At 43.5% G+C, this 12345-nt stretch overlaps 1 protein-coding gene across 1 annotated transcript in view; it reads left to right on the forward strand.

Annotated features, from left to right (window-relative positions):
* The window catches only part of HEATR3 (HEAT repeat containing 3), a 54141-nt gene extending 52737 nt beyond the window's left edge, over positions 1 to 1404 (forward strand). The window contains exon 15 of the mRNA XM_049786068.1: positions 1147 to 1404. Within this exon, the coding sequence (XP_049642025.1) occupies positions 1147 to 1269 (123 nt within the window). The 3' untranslated portion in view covers positions 1270 to 1404. The remainder of the gene's footprint in view (positions 1 to 1146) is intronic.
* Positions 1405 to 12345: the final 10941 nt, after the last annotated feature.

Here is a 12345-nt window from a genome sequence, read left to right on the forward strand (position 1 = left end):
ATTTGTCTTACACTTAGGCTGACCTAGCTTCAATGCCCAGAATCACATATGGTATCTTCCAGTTGATCTCTGAGTACAGAGCAGGACTAAGTCCTGAGCAACACCAGTGTACCATCCCTCTCCCCCTAAAAAAGAAAAGATACAACTGGCTCGGATGGCTAGAGCAAATGCTTCCCATGCAGGAGCACTGGGTTAAATGACAGATACTACTTGATACACAAGTGTCCCCTCTGCAAAAGTGTGTGTGTCTGAAAAACAACAAATTTTTCATCAAAACTTTTTTCTTGACAGATTTAAAATTAGTAAATGATGGGCCCAAGTGATAGCACAGTGGTCCCCCTGAGTCTGCCAGGAGTAACTTCTGAGTGCAGAGCCCGGAGTAACCCCTGAGCACTGTTGGGTGTGGCCCCAAAATATAAACAAAATAAATAAGATCAGTAAGTGTTTAAAAACAAAAATACAGTTACTTTGTTTTGGACCTATCCAGTGGGAGCTAAGGGATTACTTTTGTCTCTGTACTCAAAATTTACCTGGTAGGCTTTGGGGATTATAGGGAATGCTGGGGATCAAGTCTAGGCAGCCATTTTGTGCTATTGCTCCAGCTCCCCATATGAAAAGTTTGTAGGTGTCTATCATTTTTCTAGAAATTTAGATGTTTTAAAGTATTTTATGGTATAAAACTGTTTTCTGGAGAAAATGCAAATAGTTATGGTGCCTGCCACAATCTCTATTAATCCGTTTGATGCTAGTCTTGGGTTAGGAACATAAACACAGCACTGGTTTATTTTTAATCTTGTTGTGTTTTGGAATGTTACATTTTAAAATGTAGTAACAGAAGCTGACATTAATTAGTTAAAATTTACCACCATGTATTATTGGGGGGATGGGATTTGAGAAGGATGCTTTTAACAGTTCACTCTTAATTATGCTTTGTTCAAGTCTAGATTTTTCTTAGTATTCTAATCAACGGAAAATTTATATCTATGTTTTCCGTACCTCTTAGATATCCTAATTGGCATTTTTTTTAAAGCAAAGATAAATGTACATAATCCATAATGTTAAACACTCCCCAAATTAAATGCTTTCTATATTTAAGGAATGCAATGGTATATATCAAGTGACTGTATGTGTTTTTTTGGGGGGCAGATAAGAAAAGAAGGGAGAAGTAAATACAGCCCAGAGCAACTGTGTGTTCTTGACAATGTGAAGATGAATCTGAGAAGGTTCGTTGCTTATCAAGAAACTGTTGAAAAAAGACTGACTGCTTGAACGTTTGAACGAGAGACCAGCTCGTGCTCCACCTTGTCAGTGCCAAAGAACACTAACAGGATTCCACAAGGCTAGCTGTACCTTTCTAAATGTCATTTTTAAGTGTTTGCATTCTGTACGTTAAATTGAAGTGCTCAAAATTAAGTTGGAAGCACGAAGAATGGAAACTCAAGAGTTCTTGGAAGGGTTTTTGTGAGCATTGAAGAAACATAGAAGCAATCATATTCTACAGGGACTGAGAGATGGTACAGGTGCAAGGCCTTCCATGTCACTGACCCTGGTTCCATCCCTAGCACCACATAATTCCTCAAGCATCACAAGGAGTAATCCTTGAACACCACTAGCTGTGGCTTAACCCTCCCAAAAATTTTTTTAAAACATTGGGGCCAGAGAGATAGCATGGAGATAAGATACATGCAGAAGGACGTTGGTTCGAACCCCGGCATCCCATATGGTCCCCCGAGCCTGCCGGGGGTGATTTTTGAGCGACTCCTGAGTTCTGCCGGGTGTGACTCAAAAACAAACAACAACAAAAATTGTTTAAAACAAAAGAAATGTCATGTTTCTCTTGAATTTTGCAGAGAAAAATCAAGAGTTCTTTAGATGGTTTTTTAAGCCAGTATCATTTAACATTAAATGAATTAGGGGGAGGAACTTATAAACTTATAAAATACTTTGGTATGAAATATGCCAATTATGTTTGCATTTTGTAAAGAAGTGAAAGAAGTTGGATCTATTTTTTATCTGATAGGATGTATTAAGGAAACAATGAAGTAAGTTATTGATCTGATTTGTTATTGTTTTGAATATTACTGGTTTAATTTGAATCAACTGGGATAAAATATTTTTAAATAAATATCTTTTAATGGAAACATTTGTGTCTTATAATATCTTCTGAAATACTAACATAACCCTGTTCTTGGGTATTTGCTTGTTTTCTTATTTGGTTTTTTTATTTTGAGGTGCTGGTCTCACATGCAAGGCTAGATATTCTACCAGTCACCTGTATCCCTGGTCCAGTCTTGGCTTCTTGGTGGGTATCATATTCAGTATATATGAGATGTTGAAGCCAAGCTAAAAGCAGGAAGTGTAGGCACCACTGTCAGTACTGTAGAAGTGGCAGGTGTGATAGTAGCTGGAATCCTTGAAGAACAGAAAGGCAAATTAGGTGAAAAAATAATAAAGAAATCATAGAGGACAGATCTGTAGTGCAGCACGTAAGGCACTTTCCTTACATGTGGCTGACCCAGGTTCGATACTCACCATTTCATATGGCCCTCTAAGCACTGCCAGGAGTGATTCCTAAGTTTACAATCAAGGGGGCTGGAGCATCTCATATGGTCCCCTGAGTCTACCAGGAGTGACTTCTGAGCGCAGAGCCAGGTGTAACTCCTGAGTGCCACCGGGTGGGACCCTCAAAAAAAAAAGTTTAGAATCAAGAGTAATCCCTCAGCACTACTGGGTGTGCCCCCCAAAAAAAGAAAAATAAGAATTTCCCTGAGTTCAGGAATATAGTTGAGGAATACTGAGATCCAAGAAGCCTGAAGAATTCCAGTGAAAATAGACTCAAAATAGGAAGATTCCAAGATACATTGTGCTTACAATGAGAAAATCCAGAAATAGGAGACCTAATATTCAAGCATGATTAAAAAAGAAACTTAGGGGGCCGGCGAGGTGGCGCTAGAGGTAAGGTGTCTGCCTTGTAAGCACTAGCCAAGGAAGGACCGCGGTTCAATCCCCTGGAGTCCCATATGGTCCCCCCAAGCCAGGGGCAATTTCTGAGCGCTTAGCCAGGAGTAACCCTTGAGCATCAAACGGGTGTGGGCCCCCCCCCAAAAAAAAAAAAAACGAGAAAGGAACTTAGGTGCCTGTGCTGCCCAAGCACATTCATCACCCAAGCACGTCACCCATTCCTCCCCTCTTGATAAATGAAATTTTATACGGTACTTGGATATGTACTGGTCTTGCTCTCCCCATCTTTGGAGGAACCTGTGTTCTCTTCAGCGCATCACTGTCTCCTCCACTCTTCAAAATCTTGAAATAAAACTTGTTTTCACTTAAAAAAAAGACAGGGGCCAGAGAGATTGCATGAAAGTAGGGCGTTTGCCTTGCATGCAGAAGGACGATTGTTCAAGTCCCGGCATCCCATATGTTTCCTCGAGCCTGCCAGGAGTGATTTCTGAGTGTAGAGCCAGGAGGTAGCCCCTGAGTGCTGTCAGGTGTGACCCAGAAACCAAAAAATAAAAGAAAAAGAAGAAACAGATATAGATATGGCAAAGCTTATAAGATTCACAGCAGATCTGGGTCTGGTGCGATTGCACAGCAATAAGGAGTTTGCCTTGCATGCTGCCAATACAGGATGGACCCGGTTTGAATCCAGGCATCCCATATGGTCCCCTGAGCCTGCCAGGAGTGACTTTTGAGTGCAGAATCAGGAGTAACCCTGAGTGATGATGGATGTGACCCCAAAAACCAAAAAAAAAAAAAAAAAGAAAAGAAAACGATTCACAGCAGATCTATTAAATGGAACCCTCTGAGCCTGAAGAGAATAAAGAGATATAGTTTAAAAATTCAAAGGCATGAACACCTTATCAGGAATACTCTAGCTAGATTAACTTTCAGATTTGAAGGAATGATACAGAGCTTCAGGGACAGGCAGCAGCTTAGGGAATTCATAGCCTTGAAACCAGTCTTGCAAGATAAATTACAGGAGCTTCCTCGAAGGACAACATGCTGCATATTATTGCCCACTACTATGTTAAGGAAGGTTTTTACTTTTATTTACTCTTCTACTAAGGGGCTATCTATTTGCAATAAATGAAATGAACTAATATTTCATTTAAATTGAACATTACCTTTGATCAGAGTTTTTTTTGTGTTTTTTTTTTGTTTTTGTTTTTTTACATTTATATAGTTTATGATGTTGTTTTGTTGGAGCCACATCCAGCGGCGCCATCACTTCTGCCCCTGCTCATCTATTTTGGATATGGATTGTTTCCAGATTTTGGCTACTGTGACTACTGCTTCAAGGAACATAGGGGTGCAAGTATCTTTTTTCTGTTTTGTTTTGGGGCTGCTGGGTGTGACCCCCACCCCTCCAAAAATGAGAACAAAACCTAGATAAGATGCTTGCATAGGTGCCGCTTAATTGTAAAGATTACCTTGAGATCAGGCCGGGCGGTGGCGCTAAAGGTAAGGTGCCTGCCTTGCCTGCGCTAGCCTTGGACGGACCGAGGTTCGATCCCCGGTGTCCCATATGGTCCCCCAAGCCAGGAGCAACTTCTGAGTGCATAGCCATGAGTAACCCCTGAGCGTTACTGGGTGTGGCCCAAAAACCAAAACCAAAACCAAAAAAAAAAAAAAAAAAAAAAAAGATTACCTTGAGATCAGGTCCATGCCCATACTACAACAGGGGACCCGTATGTAGAGCTGGGGACTGAATCTGGTTCAGCAACATGCCTACCTTCAGTGCTATTGTTCCGGGCCGTTACTTTCTTTTTGTTTTTTGGGCTTACTTCTGACTCTACACCAGGGGTCTCAAACTCAATTTACCTGTGGGCCGCAGGAGGCAAAGTCGGGGTGATCCTTGAGTGTAAAGTCAGTAGTAAGCCTTGAACATTGGGGGATGTGACCCAAACGACTAAAACAAAACAAAACAAAAAAAGATTTCTCTAGGGCAGGGCCACAAACTGTTGTGCCGAGGGCCGCAAACGGCTCGCGGGCCACGAGTTTGAAACCCCTGCTCTACACTCAGGAATCAATGCTGACAGACTTGGGGGACTATATGGAGTGCTGGGAATGAAACCCACATGCAAGGTAAGCAATCTGTTCTATTGGCTATATTATTGTTCCAGCTCCTGTTAAGGAAATTTTAAAGTGTGTGTGTGGGTGTCTGAAATGACCTATAGACGTTAAAGTGTGGGGCCGAAGCGAAAGCACAGCAGTAGAGCATTTGCCTTGCACGAGGCCAACACAGGATGGACCTCAGTTCAATTCCCAGCATCCCATGTGGTCCCCTAAGCCTGCCAGGAGCAATTTCTTTTTTTTTTTTTTTTTTTTTTTTGGTTTTTGGGCCACACCCAGTAACGCTCAGGGGTTACTCCTGGCTATGTGCTCAGAAGTTGCTCCTGGCTTGGGGGACCATATGGGACACCGGGGGGATCGAACCGCGGTCCGTCCAAGGCTAGCACATGCAAGGCAGGCACCTTACCTTTAGCGCCACCGCCTGGCCCCCAGGAGCAATTTCTGACCACAGAGCAGGAGTAACTCCTGAATGCTGCCAGATATAACCGAAAAACAAAAGCAAGTGTGTTTTATTCGAAGAAAGGGAATATTGTCTTTTATCTTAGAGAATATTAAGTTTTATAGATACTGCATAAGTGTCTGCATTGATAAGGAGTCTAATAAAAAATGTACATGGAGGGGCCAGAGCAATAGCACATCAGTAGGGCATTTGCCTTGCATGCAACCAACCTGGGTTCAATTCCCAGTATCCCAAATGGTACCCCAAGTCTGCCAAGAGCAATTTCTGAGTGCAGAACCAGGAGTAATCCCTGAGCGCCTTTTGTTTTGAGCCATTGGAAATATTGGTTAATATGGAAGCTCAATTCCTAGATTTTAAAAGGAATGTCCATATTGTTTTCCAGAAAGGCTGGACCAGTTTACATTCCTACCAGCAGTGAATGAGAGTCACTCGCTCCCCAGAACCCCACCATTACTGTTTGTTCTTGTTCATCTTGATGTGGGCCTTTTTGGAACTCTTATGAGATGAAGGTTTCACTAGGGCTGAGCCCAGCTGGTTCACATTCACATCACTTATCTGTACTGAACTAAATTGGAAGCTATATGGTCATCATACAGAGGCAGAAACAATTTTTCACAAAATCTGACATTCTTAGCAAAGTGGAAAAAGAGATTTTCTTTTTTTCCACCTTAAGAATCATATATATGGGGCCGGGCAGTGGCGCTGGAGGTAAGGTGCCTGCCTTGCCTGCGCTAGCCTAGGACGGACCGCGGTTCGATCCCCCGGCGTCCCATATGGTCCCCCAAGAAGCCAGGAGCAACTTCTGAGCGCATAGCCAGGAGTAACCCCTGAGCGTCACAGGGTGTGGCCCAAAAACCAAAAAAAAAAAAAAAAAAAAAAGAATCATATATATATAAGCACAGTTATTTTACTACTGAAACATATTCAGGACCAAGATGACTTTTTTGTTTTTATGGGACACACCTGACATTACTTCCTGGCTCCAAACTCAGAAATCACTCCTGGCAATGCTCAGCAACTATAGGGAATGCTGGAGATCAAACCCAGGTCATCGGTGTGTAAAGCCATACCTGCTCTACTATTTCTCTATAGGAGACTTTCTTAATTTTTTTTGAGTGGGGGACTACAAAGCTCAGGCTCTATGATCAGGGGGTTGCTCCTGGAAGCACTGGGGAGATCATAGAGTTCTGGGGGATCAAACCTAGGCTTTTTATATGCAAGGTATATGTGAACTAGCCCCCCTTTTTGTTTGCTTGTTTTGGGGGCCCAAACCTGGTGGTGCTCTGGATTACCCGTCTGTTTACTCAGGAAACACTTTTGGTGAATTCAGGAAACTGAAATGGATGCCAAGGATCAAACCTAGGTCAGTCGCATGCAGGACAAATGCCTTATTCTCCATACTATTTGTCCAGCTCCCTCTTTGGGAAATTTTTTTGTTTTTGTTTTTGTTTTTTGGGTCACACCTGGCAGAGCTCAGGGGTTACTCCTGGCTTTGTGCTCAGAAGTCACTCCTAGCAGGATCAGGGGACCATATGGAATGCCGGGATTTGAACAACCGTCCTTCTGCATGCAAGGCAAATGCTCCACCTCCATGCTATCTCTCCGGCCCCCCTGGTTGGGAATTTCAAGATAATGTTGAAGAGGTAAGATCGGAAATTTTTGCCAAATTTCTGATCTTAGAAGCTGGAGCTCCACCAGGAGTAATCTTTGAGTATAGAGCCAGGAATAAACCCTGACTGGGCACCACCAATGGTGACCCAAAACCATAAAAAGCAATAAAAAAAAAGTACAAAATTGGGTCAGAAAGGTCAAAGAGTATCAGCGTAAGGTGCTTGCCTTACGCAAGCCTGTTTAAGGTTAGTTCCTGAGCACTGGGCCCTGAGCACCAAAGGGTGTGATTCCTTTTTTGGAGGGGCACACAACAGCTTTCAGGGGTTACTCCTAGCTCTGCACTCAGAAATCACTCCTGGCAGGGTTTTTTTTTTTTTTTTTTTTGGGTCACACCCGGCGGTGCTCAGGGGTTACTCCTGGCTACTTGCTCAGAAATAACTCCTGGCAGGCACGGGGGACCATATGGGACACCGGGATTTGAACCAACCACCTTTGGTTCTGGATTGGCTGCTTGCAAGGCAAACGCCGCTGTGCTATCTCTCTGGGCCCTCCTGGCAGGTTTAAGGGACCATTATAGGATGCTAGGAATTGAACCTAGGTTCATCTCAGGATGGCCAAGTGCAAGGCAAATGCCCTATTGCTGAGCTATTATTGCTCCGACCCCACAGGGTGTGATTCTAAAGCAAAAAGAAAATGAACAAAGGGGCCGGGCGGTGGCGCTGGAGGTAAGGTGCCTGCCTTGCCTGCACTAGCCTAGGACGGACCGCGGTTCGATCCCCCGGCGTCCCATATGGTCCCCCAAGAAGCCAGGAGCAACTTCTGAGCACATAGCCAGGAGTAACCCCTGAGCGTCACAGGGTGTGGCCCAAAAAACCAAAAAAAAAAAAAAAAAAAGAAAATGAACAAAGTTGGAGAATTACATGACGTAGACGTAGCTTCAAATCGTAGTATGAAGTCATGTAATAAAGACAGTATAGAATTGGCATACAAAGATGTACATAGGGCCAAAGAGAAGTTCAGCGATAATCACTTGCTTTGCATGTAGCTGGACCAGGCTCTCTATGTGGCACCACATGTTCACCACCACATTCTTGCTAGTAGTCAGCCCTGATCACAGCTGAGTGTTGTCAGCTGCACATATACCAAATCTGCACATAGACCCAGAATAAAAGAAAAGAAAGAAACAACATACAGATCAATAGAAGAAAATGGAGAGGTCTGAAATAGACCCATAGTTAAAAACTCAGTTTCCCATCAAGGCTTCAATGAATGATGTAAGAATACCAGATACGGGCCGGGTGGTGGCGCTGGAGGTAAGGTGCCTGCCTTGCCTGCGCTAGCCTAGGATGGACCGCGGTTCGATCCCCCGGCGTCCCATATGGTCCCCCAAGAAGCCAGGAGCAACTTCTGAGCGCATAGCCAGGAGTAACCCCTGAGCGTCACAGGGTGTGGCCCAAAAACCAAAAAAAAAAAAAAAAAAAAGAATACCAGATACTCGGGGCCGGGAAGGTGGCACTAGAGGTAAGGTGTCTGTCTGCCTAGCAAGCGCTAGCATAGGATGGACCTTGGTTTGATCCCCTGGCGTCCCATATGGTCCCCCCAAGCCAGGGACAATTTTTTTTTTTTTTTGGTTTTTGGGCCACACCCTGTGACGCTCAGGGGTTACTCCTGGCTATGCGCTCAGAAGTCGCTCCTGGCTTGGGGGACCATATGGGATGCCGGGGGATCGAACCACGGTCCGTCCTAGGCTAGCGCAGGTAAGGCAGGCACCTTACCTTTAGCGCCACCGCCCGGCCCCATTCCAGGGACAATTTTTGAGCACAGAGCCAGGAGTAACCCCTGAGCGTCAAACGGGTGTGGCCCAAAAACCAAAAAAAAAAAAAAAAAAATAAGAATGCCAGATACTCATAACACATATGAAGTAAGGGCACACATTTAAGATTCAAAGTTTAATAAATGTTTATCTTGTTTTTTGGGGGGGGCACATCCAGTGACACTCAGAGGTTACTCCTGGCTCTATTCTCAGAAATGGTTCATGACAGGCTCCAAGGACCATACAGGATGTTAGGGATTGAACCCAGATTGGTCCCAGGTCAGCTTTGTACAAAGCAAACACTCTGTCTACTGTGCTATCACACTGGCCCCTTAACGTGTTTGTTTATTTGTTTTTGTTTTTTATTAATTACATATATTCTTAGGGAGGACCTTCAAGAGATTCTCAGGCTACCCCTTCTGGCAATTTTTGGCTCTGTGCTTGGAGGCCTCCAGGGCTTACCTGGCAATATTTAGGGGAACCATAAGTTGTCAGTGATTGGGGTTGGCCTCATGTAAAGCACATCTTTATGAACTTCTCTATGCCCTCAACAGTGTGTGTGTGTGTGTGTGTGTGCACGTGTGTATATGTATACACATATATTTAATTAATTCATTTGGGGAGTAGGCCACACCCAGCTATACTCAGGCTTCTCCTGGCCCAGTGCTCATGAGTGACCGGTGGTGCTCAGGAGACCATCTGTGGTGCCATAATGTTGAGTAATTGTTACAACAATTACTCAACACCATAATTCAAACAAAGGTCCGTGAAATGCAAGACAAGCACATTAACCCCTGTACTACCTATGTGGCTCCCTCAAGTATATTCTTATTCTTGGGAAGAGAATTTGGGTCACACTAAGCAGTGCTTAGGACTTACTTCCGACTCTGCTCAGGGACCATTCCTGGTGGAACTGGGGGTACTCTATGGGGTGCCAGGGCTGATCACATGGTAGGCAAACAGCTTACCCACTGTACTATGTTTTCTCTGATCCCCCCTCAAAGGCATCTCCCATGTGATAAGGGGGATATGACTATCAGTACAGTTGGTACTAATGTCTTGATTCCTACTAGTCGCCAGTAGTTTTGCACTCTGTGCCAACTTGTCAACACTGCAAAAGAAGTGCTATTTCAGTATGGTTGCAAGAACAGTTTTAATCTTGCAGCACTCATAAAATGATTTGCAGTACACTCTCTGGGAGCAATTAGCTTGAGAGGTAAAAAGAGAACAGTACAGAATCTTTTCTATGTTTTAAAATTTATTTAATCTGGGGCCGGAGAGATAGCATGGAGGTAAGGTGTTTGCCTTTCATGTAGAAGGTCAGTGGTTCGAATTCTGGTATCCCATATGGTCTCCCGTTCCTGCCAGGGGCGATTTTTGAGCGCAGAGCCAGGAGTAACCCCTGAGCACTGCCGGATGTGACCCAAAAACCAAAACCAAAACAAAAATTTATTTAATTTAATTCAGTTATTTATTTTTGGTCATATCTGGCTTACTTAGGGCTTACTCCTGACTCTGCATCCAGAGTTAACTCCTAGCAGGGATAAGGGAACCACACGGGGTGTGCCAAGGATCAAATTCAGATTGGCCACAAACAAGGCAAGTACCCTATTTACTCACCCTATTTATTTTTTTGGAGGGTAGGGATTTGGGTACAGCCTCTGGAGGTGATTGGGCTCACTTTTGGCAATGCTCAGGGGACCATGTGATGGTGACAATGAATGCCAGTGATCCCACACACAGATCATGTGCTCCAGCCCTTTAAGCCAGCTCCCTAACTCCCAACTGTTTGTTTTGTTTTGTTCTATGCTGTTTTGGTTTTGTTTAGGGCCTTCTCCGTCATGCTGGTTGCTTGATGTGAGGCCACTACCTGTGCTTAGGAGGTCATGAAGAGCTTGGGTCAAAGCCACGGTCTGTGAATGCCTAGCATGTGCTACAGTTCTTTAATGTCTGGGTTAGACATTGTTTTAAACTTTTGTTTCCTTCTATTTCTTTTAACAGTGACTCATAGATTTTGATGTACAAAGTGTTTTTACTGCCTTTGTTGTTTGTCCTAGGTGCTTAATTCTTTTTGATATGATTGTAAATGGGATTCAAAGTTTTATTTTTCTGCTAGCATTTTGTTTTGATAGAGAAATGATTATCTGATGCTTTGCTGTATTGATTTCTTTTTTTTTTTTTGGTTTTTGGGTTGCACCCAGTGGGGCTTGGAGGTTACTCCTGGCTCTGTGCTCAGACATCCTCCTGGCAGACTCAGTGGACCATATGGGATGCTGGGGATTGAAACCGAGTCTGTCCCAGGACAGCCGCATGCAAGACAAACACCCTACAGCGGTGCTATCTCTTCATCCCCAGGTATTGATTTATTTCTAATAGTTTTCCCCCCTTCTGTTTTGGGGCAATATCCAATGATACTAAGGACTTAGCTCAGGGATCACTCCTGGTGGTATCTGGGGGGACTATATGAGATGCCAAGGTTTGAATCTGGGTCATCTGCGTGCAAGAATTAACTATATGCAGTTAATATTTAACTGCTGTACTATTTCTTTGACCTCTAATTCTATTAGTATTTTAGTGGAATATTTTAAGTTTTCGATGTACAATATGGTATCTGTAGATAGTGACAGTTTTTCTTCTCTTACAATTTGAATGTCTTTTTTGGGTCACATCTGGCAGCGCTCAGTGGTTACTCCTGGCTTTGCACTCAGAAGTCGCTCCTGGCAGACTCAGGGAACCATATGGGATGCCGGGATTTGAACCACCGTCCTCCTGCATGCAAGGCAAATGATTTACCTCCATGTTATCTCTCCGGCCCCACAATTTGAATATCTTTTATTTTCTTTTCCTGCCAATTGCTCTAAGACTTCCAGTTTTGTGAAGTAATAGTGATGGATTGGTATTGAAACATTTAATACATGAAACTGTATTATGAATAACTTGGTAAATCATGATGTTATAATACATTTTGTTATTTTGTTTTTTGGGTCATACTCGGCGACGGTGCTCAGGGATTATTCCTGGCTCTGTGCTCAGAAATCACCCCTGGCAGGCTCTAGGTTCCATCCTGTGTTAGCTTCGTGCAAGGCAAACACCCTACTGCTGTACTATCTCTCCAGCCACTATACAAAATTTTTTAAAAACATTATAGTGGTGAGAGAGGACAACATTGTCTTGTACTTGTTCTTAGAGAAGATGCATTCAGTTTTTCACCAATGAATGAGTTGTAAGCTATGAACTTGTTGTATGTGCTCTTTCCCATTTTGGGGGACCACACGTGGCAGTGGTCAGAGGACTGTCATACAGGGATCAAATCTGGCCCTCTTCATGCAAAGCATGTGGTGAGTCCATTGACTTATCTCTTGATTCTAAGTTGTAAGACTCTAAGAAT

The sequence above is a fragment of the Suncus etruscus genome, chromosome 14 (genome assembly GCF_024139225.1).
Source record: "Suncus etruscus isolate mSunEtr1 chromosome 14, mSunEtr1.pri.cur, whole genome shotgun sequence".
NCBI lineage: Eukaryota > Metazoa > Chordata > Mammalia > Eulipotyphla > Soricidae > Suncus > Suncus etruscus.